The sequence below is a fragment of the Cetorhinus maximus genome, chromosome 22 (assembly GCF_964194155.1).
Source record: "Cetorhinus maximus chromosome 22, sCetMax3.hap1.1, whole genome shotgun sequence".
Taxonomy (NCBI): domain Eukaryota; kingdom Metazoa; phylum Chordata; class Chondrichthyes; order Lamniformes; family Cetorhinidae; genus Cetorhinus; species Cetorhinus maximus.
In genome coordinates, this window is record NC_135900.1 from 48,301,597 (window position 1) to 48,326,084 (window position 24,488).

At 48.7% G+C, this 24,488-nt stretch overlaps 1 protein-coding gene across 2 annotated transcripts in view; it reads left to right on the forward strand.

The window, feature by feature from the left end:
* cacna2d4a (calcium channel, voltage-dependent, alpha 2/delta subunit 4a) overlaps positions 1-24,488 on the forward strand; it is a 718,409-nt gene that overhangs the window by 349,158 nt on the left and 344,763 nt on the right. For both annotated transcript variants that reach the window (XM_078568258.1, XM_078568257.1), the window contains exon 25: positions 18,163-18,290. In XM_078568258.1, coding sequence (XP_078424384.1) covers positions 18,163-18,290 — 128 coding nt within the window. The remainder of the gene's footprint in view (positions 1-18,162; positions 18,291-24,488) is intronic.

The following is a 24,488-nucleotide window of genomic DNA, read 5'->3' on the forward strand; positions in this document are numbered from 1 at the left end:
TCCCTGCAATCCTGCCATATCCTTTTGCTTTGTTAGCCTACGCATCCCCTCTCCAAGACACCACCCCCAACTATTTAGTTTAAAGCCCTCTCTACAGCCCTAGTTATTCGATTTGCCTAGACACTTGTCCCATAATGGTTCAAGTAAAGCCTGTTCCACCGGAATAGTTCCTTTCTACCCCAATACGAGTGCCAGTGCCTGATGAACTGAAACCCATTCCTCCCCCACCAATCTTTGAGCCATGCATTTAACTCATTGACTTTATTTACCCTAGGTCTGTTTGCCTATGGCTCAGGTAATAATTCCGAGATTATTACCTTGGACGTTCTGCTTTTTAATTTAGCTCCTAACTGTTCAAATTCTTTCAGCAGAACACCTTTCTAGTCCTATCAATGTCGTTGGTACCAATGTGGACAACGACAACTGGATCGCTCCCCTCGCACTCCAAGTTCCTCTCCAGCCCTGAGGAGATATCCTTAACCCTGGTACTGGACAGGCAACATAGCCTTCGGGACTCATGCTCATGGCTGCAGAGAAGAGTACCTAACCCAATAATTATACTGTCCCCTACCCCCTATTATGTTCCTATTTACTCCCCTCACTTGTATGGCTCCCTTCACCATGGTGCCGTGGTCAGTTCAATCATCCTCCCTGCAGCCCCCGCTCTTGTCTACACAGCTTGCAAGAACCTCGTAACTGTTGGACAGTTGCAGGGGGCCGAAGGTCCTCAAATGCTACCCCGTGGGTCCCCGTACCTGCTTCACCTGCAGTCACACTCTCCTGTCCCTTATCACAGACCAAACTTGAATTATCTAACTCGTGGGGTGTGACCTCCTCCTGGAGCAAAGAGTCCAAGTAACTTTCCCCCTCCCTGATGTGGCACAATGTCTGCTGCTCAGACTCCAGCTCCTTAATTCGAATCCAAATTTCCTTGAGCTGCAAACACTTACTACAGATGCATTCTAGATCGCCTTGGTGTCCAGCAAACCCACATGCTGCAGCAGCAACACATCACCTGTCCTGCTATCGCTATCGTATTTTATTTAATTACTTAATTAATTACTCTCGTCTCCCTGGTCTTTACATTTGAAGAATCTCCCACTGTTTACACTTTATTGTAATTTTTTTACACCAGTATTGATCTTATACTTAACAAGTTATTTTTAAGAAAAACAGAAAAAAAATTAAGAGACTAGAGAGAAAAACACAAAATAAAGATTAGAAATAATCACCAATCCTACGGATCAAACAGCTGTTCCCCGTGCTTTGATTTCTCAACTCTCTCTCCGGGCTCTTTAATGGTCTCTCACTCTTCTCTCACTCTCTTGTTATCAAAGGCCCCGCTGCTTCCCTCACAAACACTCACTGTTAAAGGCTCCGCTGCTCCTCTCGCAGCCTTTTATTGTTAAAGGTCCCACTGCACGCCTCACACACACTCACTGTTAAAGGCACCACCGCTCCTCTTGCACTCTCACTGTTAAAGGCCCTGCTGCTCCTCTCGCACTCTCACATTGTTAAAGGTCCCGCTGCTCCTCTCACACTCTCTCACTGTTAAATGTCCTGCTGCTCCTCTCAAACTCTCTCACTGTTAAAGGTCCCGCTGCTCCTCTTGCACCCTTTCACTGTTAAAGGTCCCGCTGCTCCTCTCACACTTTATCACTGTTAAAGGTCCCGCTGCTCCTCTCGTTCTCTCATTGTTAAAGGTCCTGCTTCTCCTCTCACACTATCTCACTGTTAAAGGTCCCGCTGCTCCTCTCGTTCTCTCACTGTTAAAGGTCCCACTGCTCCTCTCGCACTCTCTCACTGTTAAAGGTCCCGCTGCTCCTCTCGTTCTCTCATTGTTAAAGGTCCTGCTTCTCCTCTCACACTCTCTTACTGTTAAAGGTCCTGCTTCTCCTCTCACACTCTCTCACTGTTAAAGGTCCTGCTTCTCCTCTCACACTCTCTCACTGTTAAAGGTCTCGCTGCTCCTCTCGTTCTCTCATTGTTAAAGGTCCTGCTGCTCCTCTCGTTCGCTCATTGTTAAAGGTCCTGCTGCTCCTCTCGCACTCTCTCGCTGTTAAAGGTCCCATTGCTCCCCTCGTTCTCTCACTGTTAAAGGCCCCGCTGCTCCTCTCACTCTGTCACTGTTAAAGGTCCTGCTGCTTCTCTCACTCTGTCACTGTTAAAGGTCCCGCTGCTCCTCTCGTTCTCTCACTGTTAAAGGTCCCGCTGCTCCTCTCGCACTCTCTCGTTGTTAAAGTTCCCGCTGCTCCTCTCATTCACTCATTGTTAAAGGTCCCGCTGCTCCTCTCGTTCTCTCATTGTTAAAGGTCCTGCTGCTCCTCTCACACTATCTCACTGTTAAAGGTCCCACTGCTCCTCTCGTTCTCTCACTGTTAAAGGTCCCGCTGCTCCTCTCGTTCTCTCACTGTTAAAGGTCCCGCTGCTCCTCTCGTTCTCCCACTGTTAAAGGTCCCGCTGCTCCTATCGTTCTCTCACTGTTAAAGGTCTCACTGCTCCTCTCGTTCTCTCATTGTTAAAGGTCCCGCTGTTCCTCTCGTTCTCTCACTGTTAAACGTCCCACTGCTCCTCTCGTTCTCTCACTGTTAAAGGTCGCACTGCTCCTCTCGTTCTCTCACTGTTAAAGGTCCCAATGCTCCTCTCGCACTCTCTCACTGTTAAAGGTCCCACTGCTCCTATCGTTCTCTCACTGTTAAAGGTCGCACTGCTCCTATCGTTCTCTCACTGTTAAAGGTCCCACTGCTCCTCTCACACTGTCACACTGTTAAAGGTCTCACTGCTCCTCTCGCACTCTCTCATTGTTAAAAGTCCCACTGCTCCTCTTGTTCTCTCATTGTTAAAGGTCCCACTGCTCCTCTCGTTCTCTCACTGTTAAAGGTCCCACTGCTCCTCTCGTTCTCTCATTGTTAAAGGTCCCACTGCTCTTCTCGTTCTCTCATTGTTAAAGGTCCCGCTGCTCCTCTCGTTCTCTCATTGTTAAAAGTTTCGCTGCTCCTCTCGTTCTCTCATTATTAAAGGGACCGCGGCTCCTCTCGCACTGTCACACTGTTAAAGGCCACACTGCTCCTCTCGTTCTCTCACTGTTAAAGGTCCCGCTGCTCCTCTCGTACTCTCTCTGTTAAAGGTCCTGGTGCTTCTTTCGCACTCTCTCACTGTTAAAGGTCTTGCTGCTCCTCTCGCACTGTCACACTGTTAAAGGTCCCACTGCTCTCTCGTTCTCTCATTGTTAAAGGTCCCACTGCTCCTCTCGTTCTCTCATTATTAAAGATCCCACTGCTCCTCTCGTTCTCTCATTGTTAAAGGTCCCACTGCTCCTCTCGTTCTCTCATTGTTAAAGGTCCCAATGCTCCTCTCGTTCTCTCATTGTTAAAGATCCCACTGCTCCTCTCGTTCTCTCATTGTTAAAGATCCCACTGCTCCTCTCGTTCTCTCATTGTTAAAGGCCACACAGCTCCTCTCATTCTCTCTCTGTTAAAGGGACCGCTGCTCCTCTCGCACTGTCACACTGTTAAAGGGACTGCTGCTCCTCTCGCACTGTCACACTGTTAAAGGGACTGCTGCTCCTCTCGCACTGTCACACTGTTAAAGGCCACACTGCTCCTCTCGCACTGTCACACTGTTAAAGGCCACACTGCTCCTCTCGTTCTCTCACTGTTAATGGCCCCGCTGCTCCTCTCGCACTCGCTCACTGTTAAAGGTCCCGCTGCTCCTCTCGCACTCGCTCACTGTTAAAGGTCCCGCTGCTCCTCTCGTTCTCTCTCTGTTAAAGGGACCGCTGCTCCTCTTGCACTGTCACATTGTTAAAGGTCCTGCTGCTCCTCTCGCACTCTCTCACTGTTAAAGGCCCTACTGCTCCTCTCACACTCTCTCACTGTTAAAGGTCCCGCTGCTCCTCTCGTTCTCTCATTGTTAAAAGTATCGCTGCTCCTCTCGTTCTCTCATTGTTAAAGGGACCGCTGCTCCTCTTGCACTGTCACACTGTTAAAGGCCACACTGCTCCTCTCGTTCACTCACTGTTAAAGGGACCGCTGCTCCTCTCGCACTGTCACACTGTTAAAGGACATACTGCTCCTCTCGCACTCAAACACTGTTAAAGGCCACACTGCTCCTCTCGTTCTCTCACTGTTAATGACCCTGCTGCTTCTCTCACTCTCTCTCACTGATAATGCCCCTGCTGTTAAAGGTCCTGCTGCTCCTCTCGCACTCTCTCACTATTAAAGGTCCTGCTGCTCTTCTCGCACTCTCTCACTGTTAAAGGTTTGGCTGCACGTCTTGTACTCTCTCACTGTTAAAGTCCCACTGCTCCTCTCGTTCTCCCACTGTTAAAGGGACCACGGCTCCTCTCGCACTGTCACACTGTTAAAGGCCACACTGCTCCTCTCGCACTTAAACACTGTTAAAGGCCACACTGCTCCTCTCGTTCTCTCACTGTTAAAGGTCCTGCTGCTCCTCTCGTTCTCTCACTGTTAAAGGGACCGCGGCTCCTCTCGCACTGTCACACTGTTAAAGGCCTCACAGCTCCTCTCGCACTTAAACACTGTTAAAGGCCACACTGCTCCTCTCGTTCTCTCACTGTTAATGGCCCCGCTGCTCCTCTCGTTCTCTCACTGTTAAAGGTCCTGCTGCTCCTCTCGTTCTCTCACTGTTAAAGGGTCCGCGGCTCCTCTCGCACTGTCACACTGTTAAAGGCCTCACAGCTCCTCTCGCACTTAAACACTGTTAAAGGCCACACTGCTCCTCTCGTTCTCTCACTGTTAATGGCCCTGCTGCTCCTCTTGTTCTCTCTCTGATAAAGGTCCTGGTGCTTCTTTCGCACTCTCTCACTGTTAAAGGTCTTGCTGCTCCTCTCACACTGTCACACTGTTAAAGGTCCCACTGCTCTCTCGTTCTCTCATTGTTAAAGGTCCCACTGCTCCTCTCGTTCTCTCATTGTTAAAGGTCCCAATGCTCCTCTCGTTCTCTCATTGTTAAAGATCCCACTGCTCCTCTCGTTCTCTCATTGTTAAAGGCCACACAGCTCCTCTCATTCTCTCTCTGTTAAAGGGACCGCTGCTCCTCTCGCACTGTCACACTGTTAAAGGGACTGCTGCTCCTCTCGCACTGTCACACTGTTAAAGGTCCTGCTGCTCCTCTCGCACTCTCTCACTGTTAAAGGCCACACTGCTCCTCACGCACTGTCACACTGTTAAAGGCCACACTGCTCCTCTCACACTTAAACACTGTTAAAGGCCACACTGCTCCTCTCGTTCTTTCACTGTTAATGGTCCCGCTGCTCCTCTCGTTCTCTCTCTGTTAAAGGGACCGCTGCTCCTCTTGCACTGTCACATTGTTAAAGGTCCTGCTGCTCCTCTCGCACTCTCTCACTGTTAAAGGCCCTACTGCTCCTCTCACACTCTCTCACTGTTAAAGGTCCCGCTGCTCCTCTCGTTCTCTCATTGTTAAAAGTCTCGCTGCTCCTCTCGTTCTCTCATTGTTAAAGGTCCTGCTGCTCCTCTCGTTCTCTCATTGTTAAAGGGACCGCTGCTCCTCTTGCACTGTCACACTGTTAAAGGCCACACTGCTCCTCTCGTTCACTCACTGTTAAAGGGACCGCTGCTCCTCTCGCACTGTCACACTGTTAAAGGCCATACTGCTCCTCTCGCACTCAAACACTGTTAAAGGCCACACTGCTCCTCTCGTTCTCTCACTGTTAATGACCCTGCTGCTTCTCTCACTCTCTCTCACTGATAATGCCCCTGCTGTTAAAGGTCCTGCTGCTCCTCTCACACTCTCTCACTGTTAAAAGTCCCACTGCTCCTCTCACACTCTCTCACTGTTACAGGTCCCACTTCTCCTCTCACACTCTCTCACTGTTAAAGGTCCCACTGCTCCTCTCGTTCTCTCACTGTTAAAAGTCTCACTGCTCCTCTCACACTCTCTCACTGTTAAAGGTCCCACTGCTCCTCTCACACTCTCTCACTGTTAAAGATCCCACTGCTCCTCTCGCTCTCTCACTGTTACAGGTCCCACTTCTCCTCACACTCTCTCACTGTTAAAGGTCCCACTTCTCCTCACACTCTCTCACTGTTAAAGGTCCCACTTCTCCTCACACTCTCTCACTGTTAAAGGTCCCACTGCTCCTCTCGCACACTCTCACTGTTAAAGGCCACACTGCTTCCCTCAAACACACTCACTGTTAAAGGCACCGCTGCTCCTCTCACTCTGTCACTGTTAAAGGTCCCACTGCTCCTCTCGTTCTCTCACTGTTAAAGGGACCGTTGATCCTCTCGTTCACTCTCACTGTTAAAGGTCCTGCTGCTCCTCTCGCTCTCTCTCGGCAATAGGCCCTACTGCTCCTCAGTCTCAGTCTCACTGTTAAAGATCCCGCTGCTCCTTTCACACTCTCTCTTGGCAATAGGCCCTACTGCTCCTCAGTCTCAGTCTCACTGTTTATGACCCTGCTGCTCCTCTCAAACTGTCTCTCGGTAAAAGGCATCACTGCTCCTCTTGCACTCTCTCACTGTTAATGACCCCGCTGCTTCTCTCACACTCTCCACTGTTAATGACCCTGCTGCTCCTCTCACACTCTCCACTGTTAAAGGTCCTGCTGCTCCTCTCACTCTGTCACTGTTAAGTGTCCCGCTGCACCTCTCTCACTCTCACTGTTAAAGCTCCTGCTGCTCCTCTCCCACTGTCTCGCTGTTAAAGGTCCCGCTGCTCCTCTCACACTCTCTCACTGTTAAAGGGACCGCGGCTCCTCTCGCACTGTCACACTGTTAAAGGCCTCACAGCTCCTCTCGCACTTAAACACTGTTAAAGGCCACACTGCTCCTCTCGTTCTCTCACTGTTAATGGCCCTGCTGCTCCTCTCGTTCTCTCACTGTTAATGGCCCTGCTGCTCCTCTCGTTCTCTCTCTGTTAAAGGTCCTGGTGCTTCTTTCGCACTCTCTCACTGTTAAAGATCTTGCTGCTCCTCTCGCACTGTCACACTGTCAAAGGTCCCACTGCTCCTCTCGTTCTCTCATTGTTAAAGGTCCCACTGCTCCTCTCCTTCTCTCATTGTTAAAGGTCCCAATGCTCCTCTCGTTCTCTCATTGTTAAAGATCCCACTGCTCCTCTCGTTCTCTCATTGTTAAAGGCCACACAGCTCCTCTCATTCTCTCTCTGTTAAAGGGACCGCTGCTCCTCTCGCACTGTCACACTGTTAAAGGGACTGCTGCTCCTCTCGCACTGTCACACTGTTAAAGGCCACACTGCTCCTCTCGCACTGTCACACTGTTAAAGGCCACACTGCTCCTCTCGTTCTCTCACTGTTAATGGCCCCGCTGCTCCTCTCATTCTCTCTCTATTAAAGAGACCGCTGCTCCTCTCGCACTGTCACATTGTTAAAGGTCCTGCTGCTCCTCTCGCACTCTCTCACTGTTAAAGGCCCCTCTGCTCCTCTCGTTCTCTCATTGTTAAAAGTTTCGCTGCTCCTCTCGTTCTCTCATTGTTAAAGGTCTCGCTGCTCCTCTCGTTCTCTCATTGTTAAAGGTCTCGCTGCTCCTCTTGTTCTCTCATTGTTAAAGGTCCTGCTGCTCCTCTCGTTCTCTCACTGTTAAAAGTCTCGCTGCTCCTCTCGTTCTCTCATTGTTAAAGGTCCTGCTGCTCCTCTCGTTCTCTCATTGTTAAAGGGACCGCTGCTCCTCTTGCACTGTCACACTGTTAAAGGCCACACTGCTCCTCTCGTTCACTCACTGTTAAAGGGACCGCTGCTCTCTCGCACTGTCACACTGTTAAAGGCCACACTGCTCCTCTCGCACTCAAACACTGTTAAAGGCCACACTGCTCCTCTCGTTCTCTCACTGTTAATGACCCTGCTGCTTCTCTCACTCTCTCTCACTGATAATGCCCCTGCTGTTAAAGGTCCTGCTGCTCCTCTCGCACTCTCTCACTATTAAAGGTCCTGCTGCTCCTCTCGCACTCTCTCACTGTTAAAGGTTTGGCTGCACCTCTTGTACTCTCTCACTGTTAAAGTCCCACTGCTCCTCTCGTTCTCCCACTGTTAAAGGGACCACGGCTCCTCACGCACTGTCACACTGTTAAAGGGACTGCTGCTCCTCTCGCACTGTCACACTGTTAAAGGCCACACTGCTCCTCTCGCACTTAAACACTGTTAAAGGCCACACTGCTCCTCTCGTTCTTTCACTGTTAATGGCCCTGCTGCTCCTCTCGTTCTCTCTCTGTTAAAGGGACCGCTGCTCCTCTTGCACTGTCACATTGTTAAAGGTCCTGCTGCTCCTCTCGCACTCTCTCACTATTAAAGGTTTGGCTGCACCTCTCACACTCTCTCACTGTTAAAGGGACCGCGGCTCCTCTCTCACTGTCACACTGTTAAAGGCCACACTGCTCCTCTCGCACTTAAACACTGTTAAAGGCCACACTGCTCCTCTCATTCTCTCACTGTTTAAGGTCCTGCTGCTCCTCTCGTTCTCTCACTGTTAAAGGTCTCGCTGCTCCTCTCGTTCACTCACTGTTAAAGGGACCGCTGCTCCCCTCGTTCTCTCACTGTTAAAGGTATCACTGCTCCTCTTGCTCTCTCACTGTTAAAGGCCACACTGCTCCTCTTGCTCTCTCACTGTTAAAGGTCCCACTGCTCCTCTCGTTCTCTCATTGTTAAAGGTCCCAATGCTCCTCTCGTTCTCTCACTGTTAAAGTCCCACTGCTCCTCTCGTACTCCCACTGTTAAAGGTCCTGCTGCTCCTCTCGTTCTCTCACTGTTAAAGGTCTCGCTGCTCCTCTCGTTCACTCACTGTTAAAGGGACCGCTGCTCCTCTCGTTCTCTCACTGTTAAAGGTCTCGCTGCTCCTCTCGCTCTCTCACTGTTAAAGGCCACACTGCTCCTCTCGTTCTCTCACTGTTAAAGGTCCCACTGCTCCTCTCGTTCTCTCATTGTTAAAGGTCCCAATGCTCCTCTCGTTCTCTCATTGTTAAAGGTCCCAATGCTCCTCTCGTTCTCTCACTGTTAAAGGTCCCACTGCTCTCTCGTTCTCTCACTGTTAAAGGGACCGCTGCTCCTCTCGCACTGTCACACTGTTAAAGGTCACACTGCTCCTCTCGCACTGAAACACTGTTAAAGGCCACACTGCTCCTCTCGTTCACTCACTCTTAAAGGTCCCACTGCTCCTCTCGCACTCTCTCACTGTTAAAGGCCACACTCCTCCTCTCGCACTGAAACACTGTTAAAGGCCACACTGCTCTTCTCGTTCACTCTCACTGTTAAAGGTCCCGCTGCTCCTTTCGCACTCTCACTGTTAAAGGCCACACTGCTCCTCTCGTTCTTTCACTGTTAATGGCTCAGCTGCTCCTCTCGCTCTCTCACTGTTAATGGCTCCGCTGACCTCTCACACTCTCTCTTGGCAATAGGCCCTACTGTTCCTCAGTCTCAGTCTCACTGTTAAAGATCCCGCTGCTCCTTTCACACTGTCTCTCGGTAAAAGGCATCACTGATCCTCTCACACTCTCTCACTATTAAAGGTCCTGCTGCTCCTTTCGCACTCTCACTGTTAAAGGTCTCGCTGCTCCTCTCGTCCTCTCACTGTTAAAGGTCCCGCTGCTCCTCTCGCTCTCTCACTGTTAATGGCTCCGCTGACCTCTCACACTCTCTCTTGGCAATAGGCCCTACTGTTCCTCAGTCTCAGTCTCACTGTTTATGACCCTGCTGCTCCTCTTACACTGTCTCTCGGTAAAAGGCACCACTGATCCTCTCACACTCTCTCACTATTAAATGTCCTGCTGCTTCTCTCACACTCTCCACTGTTAAAGGTTCGGTTGCACCTCTTGCACTCTCTCGCTGTTAAAGTCCCACTGCTCCTCTCGTTCACTCACTGTTAAAGGCCACACTGCTCCTCTCCCACTGTGTCGCTGTAAATGGTTCTGCTGCTCCTCTCACACTCTCACTGTTAAAGCTCCCGCTGCTCCTCTTGCACTCTCACTGTTAAAGGCCACACTGCTCCTCTCACACTCCCTCACTGTTAAAGCTCCCGCTGCTCCTCTCACACTCTCTCACTGCTAAAGGCCACACTGCTCCTCTCGTTCTCTCACGGTTAATGACCCCGCTGCTCCTCTCGTTCACTCACTGTTAAAGGTCCTGCTGCTCCTTTCGCTCTCTCTCACTGTTAAAGGTCCCGCTGCTCCTTTCACACCCTCTCACTGTTTAAGGTTCTGCTGCTGCTCTCACACTTCCTCACTGTTAAACCCCCCTCTGCTCCCCTCGCACTCTCTCATTGTTAAACCCCCCTCTCACACTCACTCACTGTTAAAGGCCCCTCTGCTCTCCTCGCACTTTCTCACTCTTAATGACCCCGCTGCTCCTCTCGCACTCTCTCACTGTTAAAGGCTCCGCTGCTCCTCTCGCACTCCCTCAATATTAAAGGTCCCACTGCTCCTCTCGCACTCTCTCACTGTTTAAGGCTCTGCTGCTCCTCTCGCACTCTCTCATTGTTAAACCCCCCTCTGCTCCTCTCGCAGTCCCTCACTGTTAAAGGTCTCGCTGCTCCTCTCGCACTCTTTCACTGTTAAACCCCTCTCTGCTCCTCTCGCAGTCCCTCAATGTTAAACCCCCCTCTGCTCCTCTCGCACTCTCTCACCGTTAAATGCCACGCTGCTCCTCTCGTTCTGTGTCACTCTTTATGACCCTGCTGCTTTCTTCTCACTCTCATTCGGTAAAAGGCCCCACTGTTCCTCTTGCACTCTCTCGCTGTTAATGATCCTGCTGCCCTTCTCACACTTGCTAACTGTTAAAGTTCCTGTTGCTCCTCTTACACTCTCTCACTGTTAATGGCCCCGCTGCTCCTCTCGTTCTCTCAATATTAAAGCTCCCGCTGCTCCTCTCGCACTCTGTCGGTAAAATGCCACGCTGCTCCTCTCATTCTCTCTCACTGTTTATGACCCTGCTGCTTCTCTCTCATTCTCACTAGGTAAAAGGCCCCACTTTTCCTCTCGCTCTCTCTCACTGTTAATGACCCTGCTGCTCCTCTCACATTCTCTCACTGTCGACAACACTGCTGCTCCTCTCGCTCTCTCACTGTTAAAGCTCCCGCTGCTCCTCTCACACTCTCTCACTGTTAAACCTCCCTCTGCTCCTCTCGCACTCTCTCACTGTTAAAGGCTCTGCTGCTCCTCTCGCACTCTCTCACTGTTAAAGGTTCTGCTGCTCCTCTCGCACTCTCTCACTATTAAAGGTCCCACTGCTCCTCTCACACTCCCTCACTGTTAAAGTTCCTCACTGCTCCTCTCACACTCCCTCACTGTTAAAGTTCCCACTGCTCCTCTCGCACTCTCTCACTGTTAAAGGTCCCACTGCTCCTCTCGCACTCTCTCACTGTTAAAGGTCCCGCTGCTCCTCTCGCACTCTCTCACTGTTAAAGGTCCCGCTGCTCCTCTCGCACTCCTTCACTGTTAAAGTTCCTCACTGCTCCTCTCGCACACTCTCACTGTTAAAGTTCCTCACTGCTCTTCTCGCACTCTCTCACTGTTAAAGGTCCCACTGCTCCTCTCGCACTCTCTCACTGTTAAAGGTCCCGCTGCTCCTCTCGCACTCTCTCACTGTTAAACCCCCCTCTACTCCTCTCGCACTCTCAGTGTTAAAGGTCCCGCTGCTCCTCTCGCACTCTCTCATTGTTAATGGCTCAGCTGCTCCTCTCTCTCATTGTTAAAGGTCCCACTGCCCCTCTCACACTCTTTTACTGTTAAAGTCCCCGCTTCTCCTCTTGCTCTGTCTCACTGTTAAAGGCCCCTCTGCTCCTCTCGCACTTCCTCACTGATAAAGGTTCTGCTGCTCCTGTCTCAAATCTCTCACTGTTAAACACCCCTCTGCTCCTCTTGCACTCTCTCATTGTTAAATCCCCCTCTTCTACTCTCACAAGCCCTCACTGTTAAAGGTCCAGCTACTCCTCTCGTACTCTCTCACTGTTAAAGGTTCAGCTGCTCCTCTCACACTCCGTCAATGTTAAAGGTCCCGCTGCTCCTCTCGTTCTCTCACTGTTAAAGGTCCCACTGCTCCTCTCGTTCTCTCACTGTTAAAGGTCCCACTGCTCCTCTCGTTCTCTCACTGTTAAAGGTCCCACTGCTCATCTCGTTCTCTCACTCTTAAAGGTCCCACTGCACCTTTCGTTCTCTCACTGTTAAAGGTCCCGCTGCTCCTCTCGCACTGTCTCACTTTTAAAGGCCACACTGCTACCCTCGTTCTCTCACTGTTAAAGGCCCTGGTGCTCCTCTCGTTCACTCGCAGTTAAAGCACCCGCTGCTCCTCTCGCACTCCCTCACTATTAAAGTTTCTGCTGCTCCTCTCGCACTCCCTCACTGTTAGAAGTCCCGCTACTCCTCTCGTTCTCTCATTGTTAAATGTCCCGCTGCTCCTCTTGCAGTCCCTCACTGTTAAAGGCCCCCCTGCTCCTCTCGTTCTCTCACTGTTAAAGATTCCACTGCTCCTCTCGCACTCTCTCAATGTTAAACCCCCCTCTGCTCCTCTCGCACTCTCTCACCGTTAAATGCCACGCTGCTCCTCTCGTTCTCTGTCACTCTTTATGACCCTGCTGCTTCTCTCTCACTCTCATTTGCTGAAAGGCCCCACTGCTCCTCTTGCACTCTCTCACTGTTAATGGCCCCACTGCTCCTCTCGTTCTCTTAATATTAAAGGTTCCGCTGCTCCTCTCGCACTTTCTCACTGTTAAACCCCCCTCTGCTCATCCTGCACTCTCTCACTGTTAAAGTTCCTCACTGCTCCTCTCGCACTCCCTCACTGTTAAAGGTTCTGCTGTTCCTCTCGCACTCTCTCAGTGTTAAACGTCCCACTTCTCCTCTCGCACTCTCTCACTGTTAAAGGCCGTTCGCCTCCTCTCGCACTCTCTCATTATTAAACGTCCCACTTCTCCTCTCGCACTCTCTCACTGTTTTTGACCCTGCTGCTTCTCTCTCATTCTCACTCGGTAAAAGGCCCCACTGCTCCTCTCGCTCTCTCTCACTGTTAATGACCCTGCTGCTCCTCTCGAACTCTCTCACTATTAAAGGTTGTGCTCCTCCTCTCGCTCTCTCTCACAGTTAAAGGCCCCTCTGCTCCTCTCGCACTTTCTCACTCTTAATGACCCCGCTGCTCCTCTCGCACTCTCTCACTGATAAAGGCCCCTCTGCTCCTCTCGCACTTTCTCACTCTTAATGACCCCGCTGCTCCTCTCGCTCTCTCTCACTGATAAAGGCCCCCCTGCTCCTCTCGCACTTTCTCACTCTTAATGACCCCGCTGCTCCTCTCACCCTTTCTCTCTGTTAAAGGCCCCACTGCTCCTCTCGCACTCCCTCACTGTTAATGGCCCCGCTGCTCCTCTCACCCTCTCTCACTGTCAATGATCTCCCACTGCTCCCTTGTCACTCTCTCACTGATAAAGGTCCTGCTGCTCATCTCGCTCTCTCACTGTTAAAGCTCCCGCTGCTCCTCTCACCCTCTCTCACTGTCAATGATCTCCCTCTGCTCCTCTCACACTATCTCACTGTTAAAGTTCCTCACTACTCCTCTCGCACTCCCTCACTGTTAAACGTTCTGCTGTTCCTCTCGCACTCCCTCACTGTTAAAGTTCCGCACTGCTCCTCTCGCACTCCCTCACTGTTAAAGGTTCTGCTGTTCCTCTCGCACTCCCTCACTGTTAAACGTTCTGCTGCTCCTCTCGCACTCCCTCACTGTTAATGACCCCGCTGCTGCTCTCGAACTCTCTCACTATTAAATGTCGCGCTCCTCCTCTCACACTCTCTCACTGATAAAGGCCCCTCTGCTCCTCTCGCACTCTCTCACAGTTAAAGGTCCTGCTGCTCCTCTCGAACTCTCTCACTATTAAAGGTCGCACTCCTCCTCTCACACTCTCTCACTGATAAAGGCCCCTCTGCTCCTCTCGCACTCCCTCACTGTTAATGGCCCCTCAGCTCCTCTCACCCTCTCTCACTGTCAATGATCTCCCACTGCTCCTCTGGCATTCTCTCACTGATAAAGGTCCTGCTGCTCATCTCGCTCTCTCACTGTTAAAGATCCTGCTGCTCCTCCCGCTCTCTCAATGTTAAAGGTCCTGCTGCTCCTCTCGCACTTTCTCACTGTTAAACCCCCCTCTGCTCATCCCGCACTCTCTCACTGTTAAAGTTCCTCACTGCTCCTCTCACACTCCCTCACTGTTAAAGGTTCTGCTGTTCCTCTCGCACTCTCTCAGTGTTAAACGTCCCACTTCTCCTCTCGCACTCTCTCACTGTTAAAGGCCGTTCGCCTCCTCTCGCACTCTCTCATTGTTAAACGTCCCACTTCTCCTCTCGCACTCTCTCACTGTTAAAGATCCTGCTGCTCCTCTTGATCTCTCACTGTTAAAGGTCCCGCTGCTTCTACCGCTCTCTTTCATTTTTTATTAACTCCCTTCTCCTCTCGCACTCTCTCACTGTTAAAGGTCCCGCTGCTCCTCTCACATTCTCTCACTGTTAAAGGTCCCGCTGCTCCTCTTCTTCTCTATCTATTAATGGCCCCGCTGTTCCTCTCGCACTCTCTCACTGTTAATGGCCCCTCTGTTTCTATCACTCTCTCACTTTTTATGACCCCGCTGCTCCTCAATGTTAAAGCTCCCGTTGCTCCTCTCACTCTGTCACTGCTAAAGGTCCTGCTGCTCCTCTCACATTCTCTTGCTGTCAATGGCCCCGCTGCTCCTCTCGCACTTTCTCACTGTTAAGGACCCCACTTCTCCTTTTGCTCTCTCACTGTTAAAGACCCCTCTGCCCCTCTTGCACTCTTTCACTGTTCAAGGCGCTGCTGTTCCTCTCACAGTCTCTCACTGTTAAAAACCCCGCTGCTCCTCTCGCACTGTCTCATAGTTAAAGATCCCGCTTCCGCTTCTCCTCTCGCACACTCACTGTTATAGGCCCCGCTGCTCCTCTCACACTCTCTCACTGTTAAGGGTCCCATTGTTCCTCCCGTACTCTCTCGCAGTTAAAGGTCACTCTGGTCCTCTTGCACTTTTTCACTGTTAAAGATCCCATTTCTCCCCTTGCACTCTCTCACTGTTAAAGGTCCCCCTTCACCTCTTACTCTCTCTCACTGTTAAAAACCCCGCTGCTCCTCTCACGCTCTCTCACAGTTAAAGATCCCGCTTCTCCTCTCACACATTCACTGTTATAGGCCCCTCTGCTCCTCTCGCTCTCTCTCACTGCTAAAGTCCCGCTGCTCCTCTCGCACTCTCTCACTATTAAATGTCCCGCTGCTCCTCTTGATCTCTCACTGTTAAAGCTCCCTCTGCTCCTCTCACACTCTCTCACTGTTAAAACTCCCTCTGCTCCTATCACACTCTCTCACTATTAAGTGTCCCGCTGCTCCTCTTGATCTCTCACTGTTAAAGCTCCCTCTGCTCCTCTCGCACTCTCTCACTGTTAAAACTCCCTCTGCTCCTATCACACTCTCTCACTATTAAATGTCCCGCTGCTCCTCTTGATCTCTCACTGTTAAAGCTCCCTCTGCTCCTCTCGCACTCTCTCACTGTTAAAACTCCCTCTGCTCCTATTACACTCTCTCACTATTAAGTGTCCCACTGCTCCTCTTGATCTCTCACTGTTAAAGGTCCCGCTGCTCCTCTCACATTTTCTCACTGTTAAAGGTCACGCTGTTCCTCTCACCCTTTCTCACTGTTAATGACCCCACTTCTCCTCTTGTACTCTCCCACTGTTAATGGCCCCACTGCTCCTCTCGCACTCCCTCACTGTTAAAGGTCCCACAACTCCTCTTGATCTCTCACTGTTAACGGTCCCGCTGCTCCTCTCGCTCTCTCTCACTGTTAAAGGCCCCTCTGCTCCTCTCACTCTCTCTCACTGTTAAAGATCCCGCTGCTCCTCTTGATCTCTCACTGTTAAAGGTCCCGCTGCTTCTACCGCTCTCTTTCATTTTTTATTAACCCCCTTCTCCTCTCGCACTCTCTCACTGCTAAAGGTCCTGCTGCTCCTCTCACATTCTCTTGCTGTCAATGGCCCCGCTGCTCCTCTCGCACTTTCTCACTGTTAAGGACCCCACTTCTCCTTTTGCTCTCTCACTGTTAAAGACCCCTCTGCCCCTCTCGCACTCTCTCACTGTTCAAGGCCCTGCTGTTCCTCTCACACTCTCTCACTGTTAAAAACCCCGCTGCTCCTCTCGTACTGTCTCATAGTTAAAGATCCCGCTTCTCCTCTCACACACTCACTGTTATAGGCCCCTCTGCTCCTCTCGCTCTCTCTCACTGCTAAAGTCCCGCTGCTCCTCTCGCACTCTCTCACTATTAAATGTCCCGCTGCTCCTCTTGATCTCTCACTGTTAAAGCTCCCTCTGCTCCTTTCGCACTCTCTCACTGTTAAATCTCCCTCTGCTCCTATCACACTCTCTCACTATTAAATGTCCCGCTGCTCCTCTTGATCTCTCACTGTTAAAGGTCCCGCTGCTCCTCTCGCATTTTCTCACTGATAAAGGTCACGCTGTTCCTCTCACCCTTTCTCACTGTTAATGACTCCACTTCTCCTCTTGTACTCTCTCACTGTTAAAGGCCCCATTGTCCCTCTCACATGCTCCCACTGTTAATGGCCCCACTGCTCCTCTCGCACTCTCTCACTGTTAAAGGTCTCACAACTCCTCTTGATTTTTCACTGTTAACGGTCCCGCTGCTCCTATCGCTCTCTTTCACTTTTTATGTCCCCACTGCTCCTCTTGTACTCTCTCACTGTTAATGACCCTGCTGCTCCTCTTGTCCTCTCTCACTGTTAATGACCCCGCTGCTCCTCTTGAATTCTCTCACTGTTAATGACCCTGCTGCTCCTCCCACGCTCTCTGACTGTTAAAGACCTGATCATATTTTCAGTGACCCAGACAGGTGGATGTCTTATCCAGTTGTCCGCCATATCCTTTCAAGTCTGCCTCTCTTGAACTTAAAATAACCATCAAGGTGAGAGAGAGCAGTGGTTTAATTGGGGACTAGGACATCAAAAGTGGTGTGAAGTTGAGTAAATCAGGAGCTGCAGAAATCTTGTGGTGAATGGAGGGCTTGAGGCTAGACAGTTGAGATTTTGAAAGTCCAGTTGGAAGTGAATTTGGGGGTAGTTTTTTCCAGAGACAGATACAGAAAGAGATAGGGTTGGGTTGCGGAAGAGGGATGCTGGAGTATGATGCAAGGAAGTGATCAGTGATGGCCTTAACTGCAATTGGTACTATTGGAGTAGCAAGGCCATGTGAGATAACAAGGTCAAGGAGGTGGCCGTAAATGTCAGTTGGGGATCCAGTGTTTTTCTCGATCACCAGACATCTCAAAGCACTTTACAGCCAATTAAGTACATTTTGAAGTGTGGTAGCTGTTGTAATATAGGAAACTGTGTGGTCAAAATGCACACAGCACCTCCCACAAACAGCAATTTGATAACGACCAGATAATCTGTTTTTGTGATGTTGATTGAAGGATAAATATTGACCAGAACACTGCGTTTTGAAGTAGCCCCATGAGATTGTTTACGTCCACCTGCACAGGCATGTGCAGAGGAGGCCTTGATTTAATGTCTCATCCAAAAGATGGCACCTCTGAGAGTGCAGTGCTCCCTCAGGACTGCACTGTAAGTTCAGACTTGATTTTTATGCTCAAGGCCTGGAGTGGAACTTAAACCAGGAACCTTGTGCCTCAGAGGTGAGAGTGCTACACACTGAGCCATGGCACAAAAGCTGCTATTGGGTATGTCATTTAGACCCAGTTGCGATTTCAATTGCCAATTGTGGCAGCAGTGTGCAGTTTTGACTTCCCAGAGAAACATGACAGCAGGCGGAATCATAATCCAAAGAGGGGAACATAAGTTTGCCTTTCTTTCTATTTTTTTGGTTTCCTGTGGGCGAGGCGATACAACAGCAGAAAAAGAATCTCCACTGTTCATGTCTTCCTTTCTCTTCCTCTGACCATGATTAACTGCCTCCTCCCTCATCCCTTACCTTAGCCAGAGACTGTCCCCTTCACCTCCGGCTATACAAAACCCCATTCTTACCCATTAACGAACTAGACATTTCTACGAGCTTTGGATGGGAGTACATCCTGAAACGTTAATGAATCCCAGGACCTGTACTCAGGCCCTGAATTAAAATTTGGGCTGTTGTCTAGATAATCTCTGACCATTTTTGTTATTTTACAGGAAGTTCTTCACGATTCAGGATAGACATAGCATTTTCACAATGGACCATTTCCCACTCTGGTACCGACGGGCTGCTGAGCACCCAGCTGGGCTTTTTGTTTACTACATAGCCTTTGAGGAAGGCATGGGTTAGTGTTCTTAAGCATTATTACTCAAATACTGCTCTATATGTAGTTTCACCTCGTAAGTTGTTCATATATGTGTCTTCTCATTTCAGTGCCTATTGCTTGATTTATGTGCATCTCTGTACGTCTGTGCATTTAATTGTATATGTGTGTTAGGGCAGAATTTAATACCCTCCCCCAAAACCGGGAGACCACCCTTGTTTTGGAAAAAATGTTAATTGGCTTGTTGAAATAATTAAAGGTCCAATACACCTGGAATTTGGGTGATTTTGAACAATTTACTGTCCCTGCATGGACATAATGGTCAGGTTAACTCTTGCCAGGTGAGTACGTGCAGCACAGTGTGTTCAAAAAGCTTCAGAATGTGTCTTAATATGAGAGAGGTTGGAGGCAGCAGTTAATACTACAGTAACTGTACTTCTGGATTGTGGAGCATTGTTATTTTGGAGACTTTCCATTGAACTAAATTAACAAGGGTGGGCGTTAGAAACTAGGGTTTCCTAGGGTGGCCATCAGACACAGCTGAGCCTTGAAAGGTAAGGTTCCTAGACACAACCTTGGACCATGGGAACTGTTCACTATGGAGGTGGATCCTCCAGTGAAAAGGAACTCAGGAGGAGGGAGAGGAGGGGAGATGGCCAGGGCCAGCTGTACCTGGCCAACCAGGCGCATGAGGAAGCTGGTGCAGCATCATCTGCAAAATGTGGCTGACCCAACTGTCCCCAGGCGCAAAGACGCAAAAGACCTTACCTCATTGGACAGGTCTATAGGCAGAGGCTCAACTATCTACAGTTGACTGAGCACCATCAAGTTCCTTAGTCATCTGTGTTTATCACGTCAGACCATCACAGCTCTCTATGACATGATGGCAGGGAGAGATAAGCACCAACTGCTTGGTAGGCTACCTGATACTGGTCACACTTAAGGTGACACTGGCTCTGAACTTCTTTGTCACAGGGTCATTTCAGGTAGGGGCTGGGGATCTCTGTGGCTTATCACAGGGCACAGAACACCACTGCATCAAGGTCATTATAAATGCCTTATACCAGAGAGTTGGCGAATTCATAAATTACGCTACAGACAAGGCTGGTCAAACTGAGACAGCAAGAGGCTTTCGTGCCCTAGCAGTGTTGTATGACATTGCATGTGCCTGTATGCCATTGTAATGCAGAGGTGCTCAGCAGAGCAAGGGTTAACATGGGACTGGAGAATAGCCCTACCCACGGTCTGATGTATAGAGTCACATGGTTGAGAGAACAGTCCAGAAAGAACACTCTGGAACCAGTCTGCATGGAGGTAACAGCACCATGCATGACAGTAACCTGGGATCTGTAAACAGTTAAAGATTAACAACAAATGGTTCATGTTCAAACGTACAAGTCTCAAGATCGCATCATTCCCAGAAGGAGAAAACAGTTTGGACCAGTACTCTTATTTCCCAGTTTTTACTGTCTTTTTCTTCTGGGTTGAGACATCTAAAGAACCCATAATACAACAAGCAGGTTTCCCCAGCATGCAGAGGATAGAGATTGCACCCTTGTGGCTATTAAGGCACCTGCAGGCCAGCCAGGATCCTTCATAAATTGCAAAGGGATTGACTCATTAAATGTGCAGTGTGTGTCCACCAGCAAAGTATTCTACAAGTCTGTGTATGGTACCCTGGGAGTAGTCATGACTCATACATCTTAAGACATTCCCAGGTGCTGCGGCTCTTCACTAGCTGGCACTGCAATTGGACTGATGGATTCTGGGTAACAAGAGGAGATGACTAAAGACACCTGTGAAGACCCAAGAACAGAGGCAGAGCTGAGATACAATGAGAGCCATGCAGCCATCAGGGCCACAGTGAGGTTCCATTGCTGAAACAGAGCGGGTGGTGCTCTTCAGTGTGCACCAGCAAGAGTCTCCTTCATTGTCGTGGTTTGCAGGGCTCTCCACAACTTGATGCTACAGAGGAGGAGGAACTTGTAGAGGAAGAGGTGAAAGAATAGAACACGTCCTTCAAATAGATTTCAGAGGAGGATGCTGCAGAGGAGCAGTAGGTGGTATTTCAGGCAGGCCTTGAACATGACCAGCGACCAGGGATGTGGTGCCCATGAAACTCAGGAAGCTTTTGCGGTGCTTCATGTAACAAAGCTGTGGCCATGGAGCTTCATTGGAAAAGCCTTGTCCCCCAAGATGCAAAACCCTTTCACCATCTTGAGCCTTCATATGTTGGGGCTCCATTAGAACCTTCACAAGTGAGGTCACACAAAATAACATCTTCTGTCGTATACATAATCAGAATGCCATAGTGTGATGGAAGCCCTTTAATACAGATCTAACACAGCCAAAGCCTAAAATCCAAATAAAATCCATTCAAGGTCAATCTAAAGTATTAAGAAAACAGGACAAACATCTGCAACACATGGCAAGTAATGGAAAGCCTCACCCATGCTCACCCATGTGTGTCAAGTGTCTCGCAAGTGTCTTCTTAAATTTTTTCTGCTTAGCGTGCCATAGTGCTCCCCCATCGCTGGCAACACAGCTGGACATATGAACATATGAATATAAGAATAGATGTAGGCCATTCGCTCCCTTGAGTCTGCTTTGCCATTCAATTAGATCATTGCTGATCTGCATGTGTTTCGAATTCCACATCCCCATCTACCTCCGTTAATGTTTGATTTCCTTGCCTAACAAGAATCTATCGACCTTTGCCTTAAAACTATTCAATGGCCCCCGCCTCCACCACCTTCGGAGATAGTGAGTTCCAAAGTTGGACAATTCTCTCAGAGAAAAAAATTTCTCCTCATCTCTGTCTGAAAAGGGCAACCCTTAATTTTAAAACAGTGCCCCCTAGTTCTGGACTCAATCACAAGGAGAAACATCCTTTCCTCATCCACCTTGTCAAGACCATTTAGGATCTTGTATACTTCAATCAATCACCCCTTGCTCTTCTAAACTCCAATGGAAACAAGCCTAGGCTGTCTAACCTTTCTTCATAAGACAGCTCACTCATTCCAGGTATCAATCTAGTAAACCTCCTCTGAACTGCCTCCAATGCATTTACATCTTTCCTTAAATAAGGAGCCCAAAACTACACACAGTATTCGAGATGTGGTCTCACCAATGCCCTGTACAACTGAAGTATAACATCCTTAGCTTTATGTTCAAATGCTCTCTTAATAAAGGATAGCATCCCTTAGCCTCCTTAATTACTTGCTGTACCTGCATACTAACTTTTTGTGACTTGTGCACAAGAACACCTAGATCCCTCTGTAGCTCAAAATTCTGCAGTTGTTCTCCTTTTAAGTAATACTCTGCTTTTTTACTCTTCCTGCCAAAGTGAACAACTTCACATTTTCCTACATTAAACTCCATCTGCCAGATTTTTATCCACTCACTCAACCTATCTATGTCCATCTGCAACCTTCTTATTTCCTCTTCACAACATACTTTCCTACCGATCTTTGTGTCATCTGCAAATTTAGCTACCATGCCTTTGCTGCCTTCATCTAAGTCAGTGATATAAATTGTAAAAAGTTGAGGCCCCAGCACAGACCTATGCGGGACTCCACTCATCACATCCTGCCAATCAGAAAAGGACCCATTTATGCATACACTCTGTTTTCTGACAGCCAGCCAATCTTCTATCCATGCTAATATGTTACCCCCGACACCATGAGCTTTTATTTTCCACAATAACCTTTGATGTGCCACCTTATCAAATGCCTTCTGGAAATCCAAGTACAGTAGATCTACAGGCTACCCCTTATTCACAACACATATCTCCAATAAATTGGTTAAACACAATTTCCCTTTCACAGAACAATGCTGACTCTTTCCAATTACCTTGAGTTTCTCTAATTGCCCGGCTATAACCTCCTTAATGATCATTTCTAACTCCTTCCCCACAACAGACGTCAAGCTAACTGGCCTATAATTTCCTGTTTTCTGCCTCCCTCCCTTCTTGAATAGACGGGTTATATTTGCTACTTTCCAGCCTGATGGAACCTTTCCGGAATCTAGTGAATTTTGGAAAATTAACACCAATGCATTTACTCCCTCATTACCAACCTCTTCTAAGGATGAAATCCATCAGGACCCAGAGACTTGTCAGCCCGGAGCTCCATCAATTTGCTCAGTACCGTTTCCCTGGTGATTGTAATTTCACCAAGTTCCTTTCTCCCTTCCACTTCCTGATTTACAGCTATTACTGGAATGTTTTTTGTATCCTGTATAGTGAAGACAGAAGCAAAATATTTGTTCATTCCATCTGCTATTTCCTTATTATATACTATTAACTCCCCACTGTCACTCTCTGGAGGACTAACACTCACTTTACTTACTCTTTTTCTTTTTAAATGCCTGTAGAAACTCTTGCTATCCGTTTTTACATTTCTAGCTAGCTTCCTCTCATACTCTAATTTCTTTCTCCTGATTAACCTTTTAGCCACTCTCTGCTGTTCTTTATATTCTGACCAATCACCTGACCTGCCACTCATCTTTGCGCAGTTGTATGCTTTTTCTTTAACTTTGATACTTTCCTTAATTTCTTTAGTTAACCACGGATGCTGGGTCCTCCCCTTAGAATTTTTCTTTATAGTAGGAATATACTTGTTCTGAGTATTCTGAAATATCCCCTTAAATGTCTGCCACTGCTTCTCTATTGATCTATCCCCTAGCCTAGTATCCCAGGCAGGCTGGCTGCTGAACATTTTGCCCCTTTTCTTGTGCTGACCTTGACGGTTGTCATCTGGTTGCTCAAGGCCTTGAGGGCTCCGGTGTAGTGACAGAGTCCTGCACTGTGGCTGGTGCCTCTTCTGTCACTGCTGCACACTGAGGCGCTGGTGTCACTGGTAGAGAGGCTGACATCATCAGGATTGCCCTGAGAGGAGACCCCAGATGCAGTTAGTTGCTGGTTCTCTGACATTGTGAGGTCCATTTGATCCCCCCTGCTCACTTGAGAGGAATGAGGCCCTGGCGGAGAGCCCAGGCACTTCACTCCACTCCTTGCCGCAGCGTAACTAGCAGTAAGATAGAAACTGAATCCATATTGATTAAGTCAAAAGAAAGGAAGGGATCCATTACTCTAATAAGGGTGTACTATAGACCACCAAATAGTGGAAGGGAATTGGAGGGGGAAATAGCTAGACAAGTCCACAAGGTAAGTAAAAGGCATAGAACAACAATCATGGGTGATTTTAGCTGCCCTCAAATAAACTGGCATGAAGATGCAATCAAAGTAAAAAAGGGAATTCAACTTTTACATTGTATATAGGAATCCTTCCTCACTCAACATAAAAGACCTAACAAGAAAAGAATTGCTTCAGAATCTTGTCCCATCTTGACCAATTATGGGCAGCCAGCATAAAACGCGCAATGTGATAGGCTGGGCGGGAAGAGGGCGGATGCTGAGAAAAATGAGGGTGCGGGTGGGCACTTCTAACAAGCTCCCCGAAGGCAGACAGCTGCTGCAGAGCTGCCTCAGGGAGCTGCAGACCTGTACAAATTAAATGAGAAGGAGAAAATGCAGCAAACTGCGCCTATGCAGCACATTCAAGCAGCTGACAACAGAACTCAAAAAACCTCAGTCGCCAGACATCTCTTTCTATTATATTCTACCCCGGACATTTCATCCCACCCTGGATCGAGGTTGTAGCAAAAACGTGAAGCGCACCAGGCCGATTGGCCCATCCGCCAACCATAAAAATGGACAGGCCATGTAAAATCGCTTTCAATGGACTCCTTAATGGGCTTATTTCCCGCTTAATTGTCGACAGGCACGCTTCCAACTGCCACGCAGTCAGCTCAGCAAAATATCACACCATGTGGGAGACTCACCCAACGTCTTCTTGCATAATTTCATGCTCTTTCGGGTCGGGCGCATGCCCACTCGAACAATGTAAAATTCAGGCCAATAAAAGGAAAATTAAAGTAAGGACAGGACCACTAAAGATAAACTCACAGGTAATGATAGAGAAGTGGTAGTGACACTGAACAACTATTTCAGACCAGTTTTTACTGAAGAAGATAATTAAACACACACTTCACTAGAAGATGACCCTAAAAGGAATATTAATACTGTTGAGATAGAAAGGGAGAAAATAATTGACAAACTAGCAAAACTAATAAAGGATAAAAGCAGGTGTGGATGATATGCACCCAAACATACTATGGAGGAAACTATGAGGAGATAGCAACAACCAGAGCAACATA